Consider the following 22,580-nt stretch of genomic DNA (forward strand, 5'->3'; position numbering starts at 1 on the left):
CCCCCTCATTGCCACCGCGAAACCGCTGCTGACTGTATGTATTTGTGAAACATTGCACCTTAGTGCCCACGCTATGAGAACAGCGTGATTACCAGATCTACTGATGGCTTGAAGCTGTTAAGGTGCTGAGTGGTTCTCCTCTCGTCACGCAGAATCACGCAAGGCACAGAAGGGTCGCGCCCATTCTGCCTGTCACGATGGCGGAGGAGTCTGGCATCGACCGAACTGCCGGTGAGTTCCCTGTCATACCGACAAGCCCGCTGCATGCCACATTTCCTTTGACGGTATCCATCCGACCCCACTGGCGTGAGGTTCCTCGTAATAATATTAATAAGAAAACCCTCTGAGCAAGTTCTTATGAATCTGCTACGGAGTCCGCACTACTTGAGGGCATGTCAGCTGGACTGCGCCAAACTCGGTAAATGTATTCTGTTTCGATTTAAAGCTTTCGTGACTGCAGGGATTCATCTTCTTGGTTCTTTCGGTAAAGTCACGTAGAATGGCAATAATAAAGAACTAAGAATATGTATTCTGGTAACGAATGCGCCATCATTTATGCCCCGGGCCGACTTATGGTTTAAGAAATTGACTTGAGTAAAACGTGGCCTGCATGACGGTCAATGTCCCCCATCTACCCCGTTTGTGTTGCCCTTTGTAGCGGCCAGAACGGCAGACCGCCGCAGGCCCAGCGGCTGCGTGGGGATACCCAGCATAGTTGACCTTCCCCTGGCCACACGGCCCGTGAGCAGGGACCGGCATGGCGGTCTGCGGGAAGGTAGGGGCGGCATGAGACCGCTCATGGCACAGCACCCGGACCCCGAGGCCCGGTCCGGGCCGTGTAGGCAGGATGGTGGGCCACCCGGGGACGACGCTGGCTTGGCGCGCTGGCGCGGTCAGAACAGAAGGGCCCCCTACTCGAGAGGCGCCTGCGAACCGAGAGGCGGTGGTGGCCGGGGCAGGGGCAGAGGGTTGCGCGAAGCCACCGGGGTCCAGGAGGGCCAGCCGCAACGTCCGGAGGACCGAGCTGAGCTGGATCTTGTTAGGGGGCGGGCTGGCAGCCAGCCTAGGCGTGGAGGGTCGCGCATACAGCGCGGAGAGAGCGACGGTAGGGGTCGGCGGAACAGCTCGTCCGTGCCGCGAGAGCCGCGGGCCGAGCCGAAGGAGGAGCGTCCCCTGAGCTTCACGGCCCTAGAGGCCTTTCTGGAGGTGGAGCCGTCAGAGATTGCCCTGCGCCTGAGCACGCCACGCTCGGGCCTGAGGCCGCTGCTCATGTTGGAGGTCATCCGAAAGGATTTTCTGGAGCTGCTTATTAGGGTCGTCGGCAGGGCCAGCACGTCCAAAACCAAGCGATCGAGCCACCATTGCCTCGTGGGACTCGTGAAGGACTCCAAGTTCTTGAAGCTCGTGCTGCCCATTTTCATCACCTCCATGCCGGAGGAGAGCTCACGGGCGCGCACCGCCCTCTACCCGGTGCTGGTCTCCGCCATGCTGGACATTGCCAGCGCGCTGCTCGCCGTCTTCCCCAACAGCTCCATCGCTGAGGCGTCGTTGCTGCTCACGCTGCTCAACGCCACCGTGACGGCGCTCTGCCACGGCGGCAATCGCTCCCTCAAGGATGCCGAGGGGCAGCTGCGGGACCTGCAGCAGCAAGTGCAGGCGCGGCAGGAGCGGCGACGCGAGGGCTTGGCCATCGGGCATGGCCTGGACTCGCAACCGCCCGAGAACTTCCGTGAGCTGCCACTCTACCCGTCGTACGCCGACATCCGCCCCAACCGCAAGCCCTTCGTGCGGCCCAACATCGTGTGCGGGCGCTACCCGGACGCGGCCACCTACCTGGATGTGCAGTTCCGGCTGTTGCGTGAGGACTTCATGAGGCCGCTGCGTGAGGGCATCGCTGAGGTGCTGGACGCGACGGCCGTGGGCGGTGCACGTGCCCTCCACGGCCGCTTCAACGACGTGCGCGTGTACCCGGGTGCGAGCGTGGTGGCGCCCATCTGCACGCCGCAGGGCCTGGTACACAGCGTGCGCTTTGACGCGGCAGCGCTGCACAACGTGCGCTGGGAGAACTCAAAGCGGCTGCTGTTCGGCTCGCTTGTGTGCCTGTCGAGCGACGGCTTCACCACCATGCTCTTTGGCACGGTGGCCGAGCGCTCCGCTGAGGACCTGCGCAGGGGCTTCGTCTGCGTGGCGTTCGCACCCGAGAGCAGGGGGTTGCTGCGCGTCATCGGGCCGCGCGAGTGCTTCCTCATGGCCGAAAGCACGTCGTACTTCGAGGCGTTCCGCTACGTCCTGGAGGGCCTCAAGGAGGTGGACGAGAACAAGCTGCCCTTCAGCCGCTACCTGGTGGACTGCGAGAAGGTGGTGGAGGCGCCCCAGTATCTTAGGGATCCGCTGCTGGCGCGGAGCCCCAGCTACGACTTCTCGTGCCTGCTGCTGGATCGCCACGCGACGGCCCAGGCGCAGGTCGTGGCCCCCGCTCTGCAGCCAAAGAGGTGGCCCACCAAGGAGGAAATGGGGCTCGATGAGTCTCAGATGGAGGCCCTGGTGGTCGCCGTGACCCAGGAGCTCTCCATCATCCAGGGACCGCCCGGCACTGGTACATGCGTGTGTGCTCATCGGCGTCGTTGTCATCATTGTGATCATTGTGAGGGTTGGGTCGGGGTCCACCAGGTTCCGACAGGACCTCCAAACCACTCATAAAGCCATCCAACTCTTGGCGCATAGCCACTCCTCAGCCCAGTCAACTGAAAATGAAGAACCACCGACTCTTACAAGAGACACTTTGATATTTATCAGAGCACAAATAAACACAACACCGAAATAATCACTAAACAATAAACCTGCTAGCGACACCCTAAAGTCACCCAACCGCACAACATAATCTTGACTCATCAGACTTGATACCTTGCGAAAAGGTATGTGCAGTAGATTTTGACAAAAATTAATAACTCATGGATTTTCCTGAAAGCCCAAATTAATCATCTCAAATCAGTTATACATTGTTATTCTTGGAAATGTTTATTACAAGTCACGTGTATAAACCGAACAAATATGTCCCTACTGTACAGTAGTGGCATATCTTTACAACAGTGGGCGGGGTTTTATTGATTTTGATTGGCGTGGCTCTGTCGTCCACTTTTCTGCTGGGCGGGGGCAGTAAAGTGTTGTTATCACTGATCGTTGGGATTCGTTCTAAATCGAAAGAGTAACAATCAATCATCAGTTATACTTCATTGAGTGATTTATCTGTTCATTTATTTCGTGAAATTTCATTTATACCTTATATTAGTGGTTTTTGGCATAGAGATCTGCGGAAAATTAATTTATTTTTGGATTATCCTCGATTTTTATTTATCCGCTGCCGTCCTCCCCGCCATTAGCACGAATAATCGAGAGTCGTACTGTATTTGGTGTTTGAACAGAAAGGATTAAACCCATTGTTATTGTTTGATCATTTGATACTGCCAAAGAAGGTCCCATAGATATCATCTTTGTTGTCATCGTCATAATTAAAACCCATCATTTCAGGATCCTCACTATCAATGTCATGGTCCGCTACACGAGACCTGCCGGGGAGTAGAGTGTGGGTAACTCCGACCATTTTCAAGACCTTTGCTTAGCGTGGAAGAGTAGGCCAAAATAGCATGTAGAGAGGCGCTGTACAGCTCCCTCGGGGGGAGGCCCTTCTGTAGTTGCAGGGCTGCATTAGGGAGCTCTGAGTTAAATAAATGTTCATTTTGTGGACCTAATTTAGTTCATCCCACCTCTCCGTTGCTGCGATGGTTGCAGGAAAGACCTACGTGGGCCTCAAGATTGCCGAGCTGCTGCTGAACAACAAGGCTGCGTGGAACCAAGTTGACCCGGGTCCCATCTTGGTCGTCTGCTACACCAACCACGCCCTGGACCAGTTCCTCGAAGGTGACATCTCTCTCGCGCGCGATCGTAACAGGACGAATGGAGCATCGACCGCCCGTTGCAACTTTTACCGCTGGATGAAGGCTTCTCCATGCCTCGTCGTTCCACGGGGGTCAGGAGCCCCCCCTCCCAGAGGTTCCTGGGGTCCGGGGTCGAATGGTTCGTGGGAAGGCCCCCATAAACGGAACAAATATTGCCATTGTGCGACCGGCTTGAGAATGAGGCCCATGGCGATTTGTCATTTTTGTCTATTCCCCGCTATGAGCGACCTCGATGGGGGTTGTTTGATCGTGCGTGTGCATGTGTGTGTTTGGCGCAGCGGTTAGCGCACTGCACCACGACCCCTGCGACCCGAACCTGAGTTCGATTCACGCTCATGACTAACAGTGTGCTAGAGTAGTAACCGATTACCACGTTTAGTTAACGTGACAATTCCTTACTCATTGTCTGTGTCGGGTGGTGGCGGGTTTAACGACACATTCCTATTTACGAGATCTAACTCCAAAAAAACCTTTATTATGAATAATGAGTAATATTGGTCACTTGTTTTTGTGCCCTGTCCCAGGAATCACAAAGATGTTGTCCACGGATGGCGTGGTGCGAGTGGGCGGCCAATGCTCACGAGAGTCCCTGGAGAGCTGCACGCTGAGGAGGCTGCGCATGAAGCATCGCGACAACAAGCCGGCGTACCTCCGCAGACTCTTCTACGAGGTCTCAGCTTCCCCTGGCGAGCCCCGAAGCCGACGGGAGTTCGCGATGGCCGTGTCGGGGCGGGGGGTTGAGCCGGCGCCACCGTGGGGATTGGGGATTTGGACTCTGTGGCCCACTGGTCCACCCCTCGCCCTTTCTCAGGGAAATTGTGATGGCCACTGTAACTTAGGGCACCGCGGTAGCGAGATGTTAACTACCTTGTCTGGTATACAGGAGGTCGTGGGTTCAATCCCGACCCTGACGCCTGCTGTATACAGTGGTACCTCGGAGGTCGAACTTAATTCGTTCCAAAACCGTGATCGAACACCGATTTGTTCAAACACTGAATCAATTTTCCCCATAAGAATGAATGGAAATAGCATTAATTGGTTCCCCACCCAAGGATGCTCCTATTATGGGCCATTTTTAGACAAAGTTTACAATATTAAAATACAGAACAGTACATAAAAGCATACAAAAAACAAGAAACACAGTTATAATTAATAGAATAAATGAAAATTGAACTTCACTTTACCTGTAGTAAGGAGAGTGGATGGCTTGACTCTTGAGTGGAAGGTGGTGAGGAGGGGAGGAGGAGGTGTCAGTGTTGCTTGGAAGGGGAGACCCCTCCATAAAAACGTTGGGTAACTGCCCTTCTGGGGTTCTTTCTTTTCTTTGCCTTTTTTCTACCACTAACTGTGATTCACTTGAGGGCCTTTTTACTAAAAACTGATCAAGATGTTTTGCGGGTCTGCACTCGGCGAGAGCTACACGTAAACTGGGTCATTCGCATTTGTCTCGGTCGCCCTGGCTACGCGTCTCGGCCCATACAGGTTCTTTCCAGTTGTTTGACCTCCGAATTTTTGTTCGATATCCAGGGCAAAAAATGGCCGAAAATTTTGTTCGATCACCAAATTGATCGAGTTCTGGGGCATTCGATCTCCGAGGTTCTACTGTATTTGGAGTTTGCAGTGTCTTTCTCCCTGTGGCCATGTGGATTTTTTCCGAGTCCTCCGGTTTTTCCCTCCACATTTAGAATCGGCGTGCAAGTATTTGGCTGCTATAAATTTACACATCATAAGCCTCTTCGTTGAACTATCATTTGTGGCCAGGTCGCTTCTGAAGAAGAGCTGTATAGCTCAGTGGGCCTTAACTGGTTTTATAGTAGCTCCTTGTGACGATCAGAATTGGAATCTTTATTTAGACGGGAGGAATCCAATGAGCTCGGAAGCTTTTTTTCTCACGATATGGGCGGGTCAATAGTGATCCGACGTGAACTGAACGGTGGTGTAAAGTGGTGTTGGCCAAATTGGAGGAAGACTTCCCAACACAAACTGGGAAGACTCGAACCCAAGCAAGAGATAACATCGGTATTCCCGTGTTATTCACGAACCTGCTGTCTGTGATTTCGGTTATCCGCGAATCCCATCTGGAACTCTACAGAACAGTATCGAGGGAGAGAGAGAGAGAAAAAAAGTGACGAGAGATAAAGTGACGAGATAAAGTAATAGGATAAAGTGGTACGATAAAGTGATGAGAGAGAATGTGATGCGAGAAAGAGATGAGATGAAGTGCGAAAGATTATTTATGTATTTAGGAGTGGCCTGTGAGTCCCCGCTCTCCTTCGTGGCATCCCGCGGCCCAGCACTTGCCCCCAAAGTTTGCGTCGGCGGGATGAGAGCCGTTTCGTTTTTTGTTTCCGTGGGTTGCGTGGGCTTTCCTTTTCATCTTCTATTCGGGGGAGGGGGATGGGCGGTCTTGCCGGTCTCGGTGTGTGTGTGCCAGGCTAGGTGCATGCGGAGGGTGTGACCGCTCTGCCCGCCACCCCCCCATGCAGGTGAAGACCGAGATGGCCCAATGCCAGCAGATGCTGGAGGAGAAGACGGCGCAGCTGATGGCCACTCACTTGGGCATCCTCAGAGACTCGGTGCTGATGAGCCATGTCGACAGAGAGCACTGGGAGCAGCTGGAGGAGGTCGTGAAGGTGAGTTGTTGCTCGCGATTCGAGCGACTGTCCCTCTCTTTGTGGCCTCGCTATCTCTCTTGCGATTGCGTCTGCACTTTGTCTACTCTCATGGCAGGCAATGTTAAGGACAAACGCCAATGTACATGTGTATACTCTTTTCGTTCTTTCGGTAAGGTATAAAATAAATAAAAATGTAATCACGACGTTACAGCAGCCCTTTTGCCCACTTCAGCAATTGTTTCTTGTTGTGGTTGTCCCACCTGATGACGGACGCTTGTGTTGTGTCCGAAACGTCGTGATTAAATTTATTTTATTTTATACCTACGTGACTTTACCGAAAGAACCAAAGAGTATGGATCCCTGCAGTCACGAAAACTTCAAATCTAGATTGTACATGTGTATGTTAAACTTATTTCGCCACCGCACGTAGCCAACCGTGCTAATCGGATGGTCAAGTGAAGTGAAGTCAATTTAATGGCGCTTTGAGTGGCACAGATCTACCACTCACAGCGCCATCATATTAATGTGTGTTCTATGCCAGTGCAAGGAAATGTGTTGTTGAGTTGTGACCTGAATGTAGCGATGGAGTTGAGTGTGCGGATTGCTTCGGGGAGATTGTTCCAGAGGTGTGGTGGTTGGTAGAGTGTTTAGGCTGAGGAATAAAGTGATCAGTTGTTTGGCTTGATCTGCATCACCTTTCTAATGTAAGGTGGGGAGAATCCACCTCGAGTCTAATTCACTCTGCACGACAGCTCTAAATCTGGGGCTAAAAATGTCAGATCTGGCAACACCCATCGCTTTCGGGGTTGAGGATGGGTGCCTCGCCTGTTATGCAGAAGGTCGTGGGTTCCATCCCGACCCTGTCGCCTGCTCTATATTTGGAGTTTGCATGTTCACCCAGTGGTTGCCGTGGATTTTTCTGCGGGTCCTCCGGTTTTTTGCTCTACATTTAGAATCAACATCATGCATTCAGAGAATTTGGCCGCTATAAATTTCCACATGACGATAAGCCGCTTCGTTGAGCTATCGTTTGTGGCCAGGTCGCTTCTGAAAAAAGCTATATAGCTCAGTAGGCCTTCTTACTTTGTAAAATAATAAAATAGTCGAACAGTTTAGTTTTAGTCGTTTGAATCCACGCTGAAGACAAGACGCCTGTTTGCGCGCGAGCAGCAGTGCATGCAGCAGATGGTGATGGGAAGCAAGCGCGTGTCATACATCATGGAGTGGCTCGGCCTCGGATTCTCAGAGATCGGAGCTCAGCAACTCCCAGGAGTGCATGGAGGTGAGAGGCTACAAGGCAATGGGTTGTCACGTGGTCGTGACGGGCACTGCAAGATCCCACCGTGTCCATCCAGTGCTCGCCGAGCCCGCATTGTCTACCGGTTGCCAAACAAACACATTATCAGGTCGCGCTCATTACACACAAGGTGCTTGCCACAAATGAACCACAATAACTTGCTGATCTTGTCAAGGAGCATAAACCATCATTACGCAAACTCCGGTCATCCTCGCAGTGGCTTTTGGCTAGCCAAAGATGGTCACCGCACCGCACGCTTTCAGATGCACTCCTGTGGCTGTCTCAAACGCTACTCGTTTCGATGTTAAGAAGCCACTGGAGCTCTGCAATTTTAAATAATGGAGATTGAAAACTCATTTCTTTAAAACTGCTTTTTGTGTTAAGTTTGTTTTCTTTGCCCCGCACCTCCGATTTACACGGAGGTGCGGGCCCAGGCCTGTGGAGACCGGAGCGAGCGTTGGTGGATCACACGCACGTGCATTTGTAAGAACTTTCTCCCTGCCCGCGAGGTCATCGTCTCCTGGCTTATGTGCCAGGGTACGGCGGCAATACAGCAAGTCGGTTGATTTCAATCCATACGCCGATCGGGTGTTCCGATTTCCTCCCACGTGAATAATCACTCATTGATGAAGTGAGCCCAATATCGCAACATAGGACGGCAGAGCTTGGGGAAGTTGTTATTGTCGCCGATTTCTGGCTGCTGCCGTCCCACTTGTCTGTCTGTGGTTTCCCGTGTCTCTGAATCATTCTCTGTCTCTCTCGCTGAGACCGACAAGCAACTACGCGCGTTACAAATTCCTAGCGACAATGATGACAAACGGCGACCTGACCTGTATCGGCACGACCTCGCCATGCACGCGCTGCGTCCAAGCAGGGGCACAGCCAGGACAAGATGAGGAGGAGCTGGAGGATTTGCTGGAGAAGCCGGAGGAGGAGCTGGAGGAAGAGCTGGTGGGGAACCGCATGATAGAGGAGGACCGCACGCAGCACGAGAAGATTGCGGAGCGGCGCCGCGCGATGAACGAGCGCCACCGACAGTTCGTCGCCTTCAGCGTCGAGGACCGTGGGGCTGGAGAGGAGGGGGAGGAGGAGGAGGAGGGGGGCAGGTGGCAGGTGAGGGTTCCTGCCACTCCGCACTGCCGCTACCTTCGTTTGTCAGCTCCCGCGGCTCTGTTTTGTTTCTGCGGCTCGTCCGTCTAAACTAAAACTCTTAAACTACCTTTTGTTTAAATATTGACTTAAAGCTTTCGTGACTGTAGGAATTAATATTCTTTGGGTCACGTACATGACCGAAAGACCCAAAGAATACCTTTTGTTTCACCAGGTAAGGCCCCACTGAACTATGTTGCTCTTTTTCAGAAGCGACCTGGCTCTCGCAAATGATAGCCCAATGGAGTTGCTTGTCACCGTGCAGAAAATTTGCAGCAGCTAAATACTCTAGACGCACGTTGATTCTAAATGTCGAGGAAAAAACTAGAGGACCCGTAGAAAAATCTACGTGACCACCATGGAAATATACAGGCATCATGGTTGAGATCGAACCCACGACCGCCTGTATATCAGGAGAGGTAGTTCACATCGCGCCATTGCGGTGCCCCCAGGTGTCCACACCTGCCTCTTATTCTGTCTGTACTGAACGTCACCATACGAGGAAGAATCCCTTTTGATTTCTCGCAGAGCGGTGCGACCCTTCGCGTTAGAGAACGACGCATGGAAGTGGCTATCACGGAGCTACATCTGAGGTCCCTTACTCCAATGATCTCTCGTCCGCACACAGTAGAGGGTGACACTTGCTCAGCACATGAGAGGGAGGTTCCTCGCATGACAGACAATTCCATATTTTAATTCTCAGAGTAAATAATGTAATTAATAAGAATTACCCGGAACCAAGTTCTTTAGTGCAGTCATTTGTGACAGGGCTGAGACCAGGAACTCGCTCCACTTGTACGTGTGTTGAACTTCTTTCACGCCATACGTGGCTAACCGCGGTAATTGGAGGTAAACACACAAAGAGCAGTTGATTTTATCTCCTGTTTATATAAAGGATACGGACACCTGTAGGGCTGGGTTTAAACACAAGCAGCTGCCTGGATTCGAACCCAGCAGACTCGTTGGTGCTGGCTCGGCACTCTGACTGCTAAGCCGCCCGGTCACTTCAAAGCGATTCTCATCCAGGGATCGGAAGGGATGAATGGGCCAAGTCTGGGCTGTGATGGCTACGCTGTACGTGTCTACTGTGAACCAGCACTGTCGAGGCAGTGAGGGTTGGTGGATCACAGCACATGCTGGGAGTGTAGAGTTGCCATGCCCTGGCTCGCCAGGAGAAGGCGGTGCAGCAAGTTAACTAATCGGGGGATAGAGCGTTGCCCCTCCCCCCCTCGCGCAATGCGTGGGTTTTCTCCGGTTTCCTAACAAACACAACCTCGTTAATAATCGGCTGAAAACATCCTAAAATAATAACCCCCAAAGTAGTGGCGGCGGCGGCAGGACCCTTCTGAGGAGGGGTCCCGCGACTCGGCGTGGCCCTCTCCGGATAAATCAGTGGTAACAAAAAATACATAAATTCGACTTTTGACTCGAGACGTCGAGCCTGCAGCCTTCTGACGGAGAGCCGAGCGCTCAAACGGAGGAACTCGTGACGGAGCAACCGGCGTCGCGTTCCTCCCCTGTGGTGTGCAGAGCACCATGAGCAAGCGGAACATGAAGAGGATGGTGACGAGCGAGCTGAAAAAGGTGGCCTTCACGTCTGACGAGGAGGAGAAACAAGTCCAGAACGTCTGGCACCTGGCGATGGCAGAGCGGTGGCGTTTGTACCGGTACGAGACTGCCGGTGCTGTCTCCTTCCTTAAAACTATTTTTTCTTTCTTTAATCGTCTAAAAATTGGGAACACAACTCAAATGCGAAGGCACGATAAAGTGTCAGCTGCTTATTGATTTCACGGTGGCTCGCAAACCATGTCAGACGTTCTGGCAGTGGTGGACCGTTGATCCAGCTTTGGGGAGCTGCAAACTCCACCTCGTCTCAGCCAGTTGACGCATGCAGGCAGATTGGCTGACACGCCCATATATGGGCATGCCTATGATGAAGAGCTTCATAGCTCATCCGGATTCCTGATTGTGAATTCTGTGAGAAACTGGAATGCGACGGGGACGATTGCTGCGACCTCGCCGCCGCTTCTCGCGAGACCCGGCCTGGTGTGAGCCCAGCGCCGCCGCTTGTGAATCCCTCAGCGCGCGTTATCCAAGACCGGAAAACCAACAGTCTCTCAAGGCTATATGGAGGATCTTTGTCTGTGTGTGTGTGTGCGCATGCCGTGCCGTGCAGGCTGTGGGTGACCAGGTACCAGACGAGCATCCGGGACATGATCGCGGACGAGGAGGACAAGTACCAGAGGCTGGCGGACCAACTGTCAGAGGTGCGGGACGAAGAGGACCACGGCATCCTGAAGGAGGCAACTGTCATCGGCATGACCACGACAGGCAAGGCCCCTCCGCACAACCGCATTCGCAAACTGTGATTCGCAACTTTCATCTTTATTCGTGCTTATGATCTCGTCAAGGAGCATAAACCATCACGCAAACTCCGGTCATCTTCGCAGTGGCTTTTGGCTGGCCCTTCCGATATTCGGAAGCCACTGGAGCTATGTACTTTTAAATCATCTAGATTGAAAACTCATTTCTTTAGAACTCCTTTTTGTGTTTGGTTTCTTGTCCTTGCCCCATACCTCTGATTAGCATGGTTCGCTACGTACGGTGCGAAAGAAGTTAAACAGACATACATGTATCTAAAGTTCAAGTTTAATGTGCAATTTTATTGTCACAGAACGCTTCACATAGATGGACACATTAATACGTATATCACATGACAGCAATCCCTCACCAATCACAGGGGGCTAGGTTCCTGTAAAATGCCGCGGTAGGCAAGTCAGCGATTGGTAAAGTAGAGGGCCTGTGGAAAATAGTGGATTGGGGAACCACGGCCAAGGTCAGACTCGTCATAGCTTAAGTAAGTTCCCTGTTTATTAACTAAACACTGAATAAAATTCAGTACAATACCTTTACTACTAACGATGGTGATGACGATGACAATGAGATCATGGGGGAAGGGGCTGTTTAGAAAGAGTAGAGGCTCAGCCCACGTGACAATCTCACCTTCACCACTCGCTGCACGCTTCAGGTCCATGATTAAGGGCAAAATTAACCCTTTCCTGGAATCGGAAGAAAATTAAACTAACGTTATCGGTACAGTACTTCTTTGACGACATCACACAATACAATGATGTCATGCTGGGATGCAATGACGTAATATACACGTCATGTGACTTTCTTAACACCGTGCTTACCTGTGGATACTCAAATTTCCAGGCCGCAATTGGTACATGAAACTGCGGTTGTCGATGGATTCCTGTACATCAATAAGAATTTAAATTATGCATCGCAATAAAAGTTACATGACGATAAGCCACTTCGTTGAGCTATCATTTGTGATAACCAGGTTGCTTCTAAAAAGCTATATAGCTCAGCGGGCCTTACCTGCTTAAGGAAAAAATATAGTTTATATTTGGCCACGGTGCGCTGTGACGCTACGCGGAATGGCGCAAGCACGCTGGCGACTTCCGGCGACATCCGGTGACCTCCGACGCGTCGTCCGTGTCCCCCCCCAGGGGCCGCCAAGTTCCGGGGAATCCTGCAGAAGGTGCGGCCCCAGATCGTCATCGTGGAGGAAGCGGCCGAGGTCCTGGAAGCTCACATCATCACCACGCTGAGTAGCGCCTGCAAGCATCTCATCCTCATTGGGGATCATCAGCAGGTTTGTTGCCCACAAACATAAAGGAGACATCACAGCGATACACTCCGCTGCTCCTGATGCGGTTATCTGGCTTGACCACCTGAATGTGAAATTGTAGTCGTTGCTCTGAATCTACATCAGCCGTACGGAAGAAGGAGGAGCAGGTTTGTTCGGAGCCTCCGTCTGTCCAACCGACTCCTGTATGTGGCCAGTTACCGTTGTCATCATTGTCATCTTCGTCATCGTCGCACGTCATCGCGGTTTTATCTTTGTCGTTTGATCACTATAATCACCATATTCGAGATCAATGTCATCACCATTATAGATCGAGCTTCACTATCATCGTCGTCGTCATCGTAACCACTGTCCCTGTCTCTGGCTGTTGTTTTATTACACACCCTTGCGTTTGCCAGTGCTTTTCACCGATGCATACTGAAAGCATACATCATCAAGCGTGTCCATCGTCACCCCACCGTTTTCTCATCGTCAGCATCACCACCATTTTCACCATCGGCATTGCCTTACCAGGGGCGGTGCGGCTGTTGACTGGGTGGATTATCTGGGGTACACATTAAATGTGCTCGCGAAAACACAATTGTGTTCACACGTGCATTGATTCCACGTGAGGCACGTGTGCATGCGTGTGTATATCGCGAGCATGTGTGTGTATTGCGTATGTGTGTGCGTTTGTGTATCGCGTGCATGCATACATCATGTGCGTGTGTATATCGCGCGTGTGCGTATATGTGTTGCGCGCATGAGCCCGAGCGTGTATGTTGCGTGCATCGTGAGCGTTGCCTTGCTTCCCCCGCGTGTGTTTGTGATGCCCGTTGTCCGGCCCCGCCGGCAGCTGCGGCCGAGCGCCAGCGTGTACGAGCTTGCCAAGCACTACAACCTGGAGGTGTCGCTCTTCGAGCGCCTCGTCAAGAACAGCGTCCCCTTCGCCCGGCTTAGCATCCAGGTGAGCGCTGCGCCGCACCCGGCCGCCGCACGCCGTTACGGCACTCTGAACTAAGACTAAACTAATTTTATTGTGCCAGGTAAAGCCCACTGAGCTGTATAGCTCTTTTTCAGAAGCGGCCCGGCTATCACAAATGATGGCTTCTCATGTGGAAATTTATAGCAGCCAGATAATGTGAAAGCCCGTTGCTTCTAAATGTGGGAGGGAAAAACTGGAGGACCCAGAGAAAAAGCCCATGCCACCCACAGTGAGAGAGCCACACAAACTCCAAATATACAGTAGGCATCAGGGTCGGAATCGAACCCACGAACTCCTGCATACCAGGTGAGGCAGATAACATCTCGCCACCGTGAGAGCCACTCGCCTTCGTTGCCGCCTCCTTCACACGCTGGATTTGGAATCCAGAGGTCACCGGCGTGGCAATTGAAACAACGGCGCCAGTTCCCTAAATCCACCGCACCACGCACCACCCACCACCTCTGTCCACCGAGTTGAAGGAATTACCTCTCTGGCCTCTCTATGTGCTGGGTAGAAGGGCCATGGCCTGAAACGTCCCCATTTATATATTTTTATTTGTTAGGCCACAAACTGCGTTATTGACGAACGTGGCGAGGTTTGTTTTGTCAGATGGGGGCGTCGCAGTTAGTCAATCGGCAGGTTTCCTATCATGGTGGGGTAAAATGTGGGTACTCCCACCTCTTCCAAGACATCTGGGCAGTTTGGAAGAGTAGACCAAGATACCCTCTAGAGTTCCCTCCAGTGGAAGTGTTTTTGCCAGCAGTGGTGTGAGCGGGTAATTGCAGAGCTGCGCCCTTAACTCTTGCCTTCAACGTTTCCAGGGTTAGCACAGGTGGGATATCATCACCCAGTAAACGTACAACGTTGGGGTGTGGTTTGGGGCGTGGTAGTTGAAAGCAATGTCGGACCAACATTACCCCAACGTTGGCCAAACATTACCCCAATGTCGGCCCAACATTACCCCAATGTCGGCTCTACATTTCAGACGCGAGTGAGATTCAACCAAGAGAAAAGTGTCCTTGGCAAGGGATAGCTGTGCGTAACGAGACTCTGTATTTTCTGCACGCTCACGTACGCGCGCACACGCAGCACCGCATGCGGCCGGAGATCGCGAAGCTGCTGGTGCCGCACATTTACGATCGTCTGGAGAACCACCCGTCCGTCCTGGAGTACGAGAACGTGAAGGTGAGGGCCGTGCGCTGGGGGGAGAGACGCCCCAGGGCCCGCGCTCGAATCCGTAATGTAGATGTAGAGTCGATGAACAACAACGCGAGCTGGAATCTCCACCGTTGTTATAGAGGGGGTCGTCGCGGAGGAAGGCGCCGTGGTTGCGCTTTGCGAGCTCCACCGAACGTCTTGCGCCTCGAATCCACTGATGCCGGACACGTTGAGAAGTGGAGACGGATTATGAGATGAAAGTAGAGATGGATTATGGGGAGATAAACGCGTCCATGGCTCGGGAGAGGCGTGCGTAGCAGGACCCTGTCGTGTTCATTTGAGCAGCACGTTTTGTTTGAATGAAAACTAAGAAGAGGTTTTTGCACTTTCTGCCAATAAAACAGGAGGCGTTCAGGTGTAAAAACACCAAATAGAAACCTTTTGCAAGGAATCAAGTATGCATTAACCACACGTACTTGTGACAAAACATGCCGAGAAACATTCTCTGATAATCTATGATGCATTGTCTTCGAAACTGACTGGCCTACATCAGAGACAACAGCCTTCTTTATGGCCTAGTCTCGCCACCAGTGTCAGACTAGAGGACGCCAAAAGGCGAAGAGTCGGAGACATTGCAGTGTCAGACAAGAAGACACCAAAAGGCGACGAGTCGGAGACATTGCCAGTGTCAGAGCATTTGTAGCTCGGGTCGAGCAGTTATATCTATGGGCCCCTTTTGCCAGTATCATGTTTTATGATCTTATCTACTTATAATCTAATGGGATTCATATAGTATTTTTAATAAGGCGCTTTACAACAATTATACAATTGTACACAGCTATGATAATAATTTGAAAGGAAAAATGGGGTTATTGTAAGTGGTGGTGTAGTTTTGATGCAGTCAAACAAAAGGGATTGCTAAGGAGGGGTTGGGATAGGTCCTATTCGAAGTTGGGGGGGCATCGTTGGGAAGACAAAGGGGGGCGACAAGGGGCTCCAGCCCCCCCCCCCCTCCCCCACTTTGCCTTTTCTCCTTCGACTCCACTGGCTTCCCATTTACTATGAAACTATAAAACTTTTTATTTTACCAGGTAAGGGCCTGCTGAGCTATGCACAGGGGGTCCCCGATATACGTTGGGGTTAGGGACCAGAAAGTTGCGACATATAACGAAACGACGAATCACGGGGAATTTTCCCCCATAGCAAAAGCAACCAAAATACGGACTGCACATGTACACTGCCTGCACTACACATAATGTACACACATTTATAACCAATTCTAAGAAAAAAAAACCACTTAATTGAAAACCATTTTTCTGAGTGTTTCAAAGCAGCCCTGTACACTTTAAATCGTTTTATGACATTTTAAAGCAATAACTCGAACAGAAAACCATTCTTAGTGTAAAAAAGGCAGACTCTTAAACAGCATTTAAAAAAATTCCTTAACCTATCATTTTATACTCTTACCTTGAGGAGTGGATGAGTCGTGTTGAAGGGTTGCGACGATATTTTGCGATAAAGTCTGTGCCGATTAAAACGAGAACTCGTAGCTACGCACGCGAGAGAACACGATGGGACTGAGAAGATGGCGGCGCATGCGCGAAATCCGAGTTGCACAGTACCTCTACACCCCCCACCCCTCAGAGCCGAGTTAAGCCGTATACACACACAGCCAGTTACCGCATACACACACGGCCAGTTACCACGTGTGTGTGGTCTTGCTCGGCTGCACTGCAGACTCGAATGACGTCACGAAAACTTGGCCTGTGTCGTCGCTCAGGCTCGATCGTCTCATAACGGTGGCACTTCGGTTTTCCGGTGGGTGGCTGTGGCCATCTCCATTCGTTTTGCGTCCATCGCTAACGTTGCTGACGCTGTTGAGAATAAGAATATTGTATTTATACTGGAGGAATCCGATTAGTTCTAAAGCTCTTTTTTCACAGATGTCCTGTAAGGGACATTGGGCCAGAATTGTATAACAAACAATGCAAAAACACGGCATGAATGCAAAGTATAGGAAAGGTACACAAATCACTTTAAATTAATGCAGAAAAGTAATCAAAATAATGTATTGGCAGGGCGTCGCCACGAACCTGTACTTCGTGCAGCACTCTCACGCGGAGGTGGAGGTGAAGGACACCAAGAGCCGGCAGAACCTGCACGAGGCGGACTTCGTGGTCGCGCTCTGCAAGCACCTTCTGCTGCAGGGCTACGCGCAGGAGCGCATCACCGTGCTCACCACCTACACGGGCCAGCTGCTGGCGCTGCGCAAGCGCTTGCCACGCGATCGCTACGGCGGCGTGCGCGTGTGCGTCGTGGACAAGTACCAGGGCGAGGAGAACGACCTGGTGCTATTGTCCCTCGTGCGCAGCAACGCCCGGGGCCAGACGGGCTTCCTAAACATCGACAACCGCGTGTGCGTGGCGCTGTCGCGCGCGCGCATCGGCTTCTTCATCGTGGGCGACGCAAAGATGCTATCGGCGGTGCCCCTCTGGAAACGCGTGATCGGCGAGCTGCAGGCCGGCGGGCGCATCGGCCCTGCGCTCAGGCTGCGCTGCCAAAACCACCCGGAGCGCGAGACGGCGGTGGTGACCGCCAAGGACTTTGCACGGGTACCTGAGGGTGGATGCGAGCTGCTGTGCGAGTTCCGGCTGGACTGCGGGCACGTGTGCACACGCAGCTGCCACACGGAGGACCCCGAGCACAAAAAGTTAAAGTGCCAGAAGCCGTGCAGCCGCACGATCTGCGAGCTCGGGCACCGGTGCCGCAAGGTTTGCCACAAACGGTGCGGGAAGTGCACGGAGCCCGTGGCCAAGACGATGGCGGCGTGCGGGCATGAGCAGATGGTGCCGTGTCACGTGGATGCAGCGAGCTTCTCCTGCCTGGTGCCGTGCCCGAAGCCGCAGGCGTGCGGCCACGCATGCCCCCGTCCCTGCGGCCAGGATTGCCCAGCCTCGTGCGCGGTGCTGGTGAAAGAGAGGCAGGCGTGCGGGCACGAGTGTAAGGTGCCGTGCGGCCTGCAGACACGAGCCTAGGCCGTGCCACGTGCGCTGCCAGACGGCGCTGGCGTGTGGCCACGCGTGCCACGGGAACTGCCAGAGGTGCAAGAACGGGCGGTGGCATGCAGCGTGCGGGGAAGCGTGCGAGCGCTCGCTGCCCTGCTCGCACCAGTGCACCGCGCCGTGCGCGGCGCGTGGCTGCCCCCCGTGCGCGCTGCGCTGCCGTAACCGCTGCGTGCACAGCGCGTGCGCGCGGCCGTGCGGCCAGCCGTGCATGCCGTGTGTCGAGCCGTGCGAATGGCGCTGCGGGCACTACATTTGCCGGCGACTGTGCTACGAGGAGTGCGACCGCCCGCGCTGCGACAAGCCTTGCCGCCGCCGCCACCTGCCGTGCGGCCACGCGTGCGTGGGCTACTGCGGGGAGCCGTGCCCCTCCAAGTGCCGCATTTGCCACGCCGCCGAGGTCACCGAGATCTTCTTTGGGAACGAGGACGAGCCGTCCGCGCGCTTCGTCTTGCTGGAGGACTGTGAGCACCTCATCGAGGGCACGGGACTCGACCGGTGGATGGAGACGAGCGAGGACGGCGGCGGCGGGGGCGCGGGCGACGGCGAAGAGACGCCCGTTGTCGTGAAGCTCAAGGAGTGCCCCAAGTGCAAGACGCCGATCCGGCGGAACCTGCGCTACGGCAACATCATCAAGCGCACGCTCGGGGACATCGAGGCCGTGAAGCGCAAGCTGTGGGGAAGCGACGAGGAGATCGCGCAGGCGAAGAACCGCGTGCGGGAGATCCTCGCGAAGGTGAACCCCAAATCGCTGCCCGCGTCGCCGCTGCGCGCGATGCTCGACCTCCTCACGGACAGGACGACGGTATCCGAGTGGAATATCCCAACGGATTTTCTGAGTGCGCTGCTGGCGGGAGAGCTAAACCTCCTGCAGGTGAACACTCTGGAGAACAAAGCCACGCTACTGGCGGACATCGCCAAGCTGAGGCCGGAGCTGTCGAAGATCAGTACGGAGAGGAAGGAGGTAGTCAAGGAGGCCCTCGACAAGCTGGTGGAGTGGATGTGCGAGCAGCAGACGGCTGGGCTGACGGAGCAGCAGCTGCAGGACCTGCGGACGGAGACGCTGCGTCTGAGCTTCCTCATCAAGGTGCAGGCGGGCATGAGCGTCGCCAGTAGCATGGCCAAGGTGTCCGACGCAGCAACTGCGATCGGCGAAGAGATCATGAAAAGTGAGCGTGTTTCCAACTCAATTGTTATAATCGTCCTTTGTTGTTGTCATCGCCATCATCATCACCTTCTCTTACTGTCATCAAAAAGAGCTAATCACATGTTTGGTTTTGCGAGTTAATTTGGCTACATTCCAGCTCTGCGAATGAAATGCAGAGCTATACCGTGTGTTGTGGTGATGTCTGATGCTTTGCTCCGCGTGCCGGGAGCTTCTTCACTTCAGTTATCGATGAAGTTCCCAGCACGTCGGACCAATATATTTTGACTATATTTTTTTTTCACCAGGTAAACCCGACTGAGCTCTATAGCTCTTTTTCCGAAGCGACCTGGCCATCACAAATTATACCTCAACGAAGTGGCTTATCGCGTGGAAATGTATAGCAGCCAAATAATCTACACGCATGCTGATTCTAAATGCAGAAGGAAATACCGGAGGACCCCGGAGATATGTCATACAGCACAACCGCGAACGCCTACGTGAGCGATCTAACCGGAGTGCCCGATCATTCCATCCCTCTGCTGTGCGCACGCCTAGCTCTCACGAACAAGCGGAGGTTCGGGCCCGAGCAGGAGAAGGAGGTGCGCCGGCTCGCCGAGAGCCTCCAGGAGGAGCTTCCCAAGAGCGGCCTCGGCATCTCGGACTCGGAGCGCGCGTCCATCGTGAAGGCCATCGGCCTGAAGCCAGGCCACTGGTACAAGTGCCCCCGCGGCCACGTGTACGCTATCGGCGAGTGCGGCGGCGCCATGCAGAAAGGAACGTGCCCCGAGTGCGGCGAGCAAATTGGCGGGGAGCACCACAGCCTGCAGGCCGGCAACGCGGTCGCCACGGAGATGGATGGCGCGCGGCACGCCGCCTGGTCAAACACCGCCAACAACATGTTCAACTACGACCAGCTGCCCGATTTTCTGTGACGCGTCACGGGCCCAGGAACTGCGGTGTAGAGCCGGCGTACGGGAGGTAGGGGGGTCGGGTAAACTCGCCGATGCGTGTTCGTTGTGGTCGTACAGCGTAAAGGCCGTAATTAAAATATATTTTGGTGGGAACACATCCCCCCCAATATTCAAATATGCTAAAAATATCCCCCCCAATATATTGAAGCCGATGCTCGACTGCTGTGGGTAGGTACAATCAATGTCAAACACTGTACTGTCTCTCCATTTCATTCATTTAAAATGTATTAAAAAGTGGAAAACTAGAATGTAATGAGTGTTACATAGGCTACATCACTATCGAGTGGAAACAAACGTTTTTAGTGAAAACGGGCCAATTTCCGATTGCCAATCAACCATCACTAACGTCAGCTATCATAGCTAAGTAAATTACTTGGAAAGTTAATTAGCCACACATTCACCCAGCGACCAACAATGGCGCTCACGGGTGTATTCAACTAACGTTAATGTCTTTATTACGCTATATTTGTCAGAAAGCCCACGTGAAGTCGGAGTAAAGTGTCAATCATTTATGTTTCGCTGCATGTGTAATATACATTTGTAGACAGTAGCTTTCATTTATTGCATATTCGTATAGTATAGTGTATAGCTGTACTTGCTTATGTGTTTCTTTGATTAAAGTGCAAGCAGTTTTATAACATTCAGCTTCCATTCACAGTGAGTGTCATCATGAGCAATTGGAAGGGTGGCAGTGACATTCGTCAGTTTTTGGGCTGCTTCAGAAAAGAAGTAAGTTGAGAGCAGTGAGAAAATGAGTACCAGTCAGATTATAGTGGGTTTGACTGAAGCGCACGCTCAACTTGGAGGCAACACTTTATTAACGCATAACAACCAACTGGAGAATTATACGCAGGGTGGTGATCACCGTTCCTAATCTCACTAACACTCGGGGAATACTACACAGCATGACCCGGGCAGGTAACGGGCTGCCGGCTCTAAAGAAAGTTATCTCTGGTGTGGACCAATCCGTTTCAAAGACAATGCATAAATTATCAGAGTATTGTTTTTTGTTTGCATTTGACTGCAAGTATTGTAGTTAATGTAAGCATGATTCCTTGCAAAAGGTGTCAGTTTTGTTGCCAGAAAAAAAGGGGAAAAATCCGATGAGTATATTTTGGTACTGGCAAAGGAGGTCCCATGATGTAAACCACTTTGTTGAGCTATTATTTGTTGCCAAGTTGCTTCTGAAAAAGAGCTACATAGCTCGGTGTGCCTTATCTGATAAAATACAAATAATTTAGTTTAGTTTTATATTTTAAAAAGGATCTTTCACAAGTGGCGTTATTATTTGTCACCTGTGATAAATTATAACACATTTTACGTGTTTGTAAAACTGTGCTTTATCAATGAAGTGTTGCTTGCCTAGTGTTTAAAATGCACATTTTATGACGTTAAGAAAAAGGGCTTGTTGGCATGCGGGAGTGTGGTGTTGTTAATCTCACACTTTCTGTGCTGTGTTGAGGGAAATGGTATCATGGCTACAAAGGACTGGAATAGCAAAACAGCCAAAAAATGTGAAATAACTGAAAAGTACATGGCCAGCTGCTTCACAGGGTGCCTTAAAGACCCCTTGGTGGTGTTTTTGTTCGGAACAGAGTCAGGCCATGCGTAATGGGCACATTTTTACAAATTTAGCTGCACATTTACGTTATTTGGTGAAACCGCAGAGCAACATCACCCCCCGTACTGGCAAACTTTACCCATCCGTAAAACGTGGGCACCTTCGTGGTGGCTATGCAAATAGCGCAGATGCCGATGACGAATGTACGCGCTGTTATATTGCATTATTTTGCAGTAACTCGACCAGCGATGGTACAGGGGTCTGTAACCAAAATAATAAGGGCAATGTTTATCCCAATTTGGTAAAAAAAAACTAAATATTTCACGAGCCGCACAGCAGTCCTTGAAGAACCGCATGCGGCTCCGGAGTTGCAGGTTGCCGACCCCTGAGCTCGCACTTGTTCAAAGCAAATTGATGTCAGTGCCTTCGGAGATGTTGCGCTTTTTGGGGTTATATTATTCCATTGTTTGCTGAAAAAATTTAACCCCGTAGGTTTTCGTAGCTGATTTTAATCTCAAATGCTTTTCCGGGTTGTTTTTTTCCGGACGGGTCTGCGTGTCGAGGAATTTCTTCTGTTAAAGCTTCCGCCATGCACTACTGTGCAAACTCAACACACAGACCAACCGGGAAATCCACAGTTCGCGAACGGGTTTAATAAAATTGTTAAATCTCACATTGAGCCTATTAGTGCACTTAATATATGCATACTGTATGTGCACCGTATAACTATGCATGTATGTTGAACCTCTTTTCGTACCGTACGTAGCCAACTGTGCTGATCAGAGGTGCGGGGGAAGGACAATAAAATAAAGACTAAAAGCAGTTCCAAAAAGTGTAGTTTTCCATTTAGATTTAAAAGTGCATAGTTCCAATGACTTCCTAATGTCGGAAGGAAGACCATTCCAGACAGCCACAGAAGCGCATCTGAAAGTGCACGATGTCGTGATCTTTTTGTTCGATGGTGACCACACTCGAGTCTTTTGTTCAAAAGAAGTGCCACTCCAAGTTGTTTGGCAGTTTCCTGCCCCGAGTGGGGAACTGTCCA

The 22,580-nt window shown here is 52.0% G+C and overlaps 1 protein-coding gene across 1 annotated transcript in view; it reads left to right on the plus strand.

Moving 5' to 3' along the window:
• LOC133355742 (NFX1-type zinc finger-containing protein 1-like) overlaps nucleotides 1–22,208 on the plus strand; it is a 33,375-nt gene extending 11,167 nt beyond the window's left edge. The window contains 15 exon segments of the mRNA XM_061573053.1: nucleotides 153–231; nucleotides 659–2,596; nucleotides 3,790–3,918; nucleotides 4,481–4,626; nucleotides 6,443–6,589; nucleotides 7,742–7,853; nucleotides 8,743–8,981; nucleotides 10,548–10,684; nucleotides 11,194–11,348; nucleotides 12,533–12,678; nucleotides 13,508–13,618; nucleotides 14,726–14,821; nucleotides 16,873–17,819; nucleotides 17,821–19,025; nucleotides 19,559–22,208. Coding sequence (XP_061429037.1) covers nucleotides 153–231; nucleotides 659–2,596; nucleotides 3,790–3,918; nucleotides 4,481–4,626; nucleotides 6,443–6,589; nucleotides 7,742–7,853; nucleotides 8,743–8,981; nucleotides 10,548–10,684; nucleotides 11,194–11,348; nucleotides 12,533–12,678; nucleotides 13,508–13,618; nucleotides 14,726–14,821; nucleotides 16,873–17,819; nucleotides 17,821–19,025; nucleotides 19,559–19,935 — 5,964 coding nt within the window. The 3' untranslated portion in view covers nucleotides 19,936–22,208.
• The last annotated feature ends 372 nt before the right edge of the window (nucleotides 22,209–22,580 follow it).

The sequence above is a fragment of the Lethenteron reissneri genome, chromosome 52, assembly GCF_015708825.2.
Source record: "Lethenteron reissneri isolate LAM-NWPU_2019-01 chromosome 52, ASM1570882v1, whole genome shotgun sequence".
NCBI lineage: Eukaryota > Metazoa > Chordata > Hyperoartia > Petromyzontiformes > Petromyzontidae > Lethenteron > Lethenteron reissneri.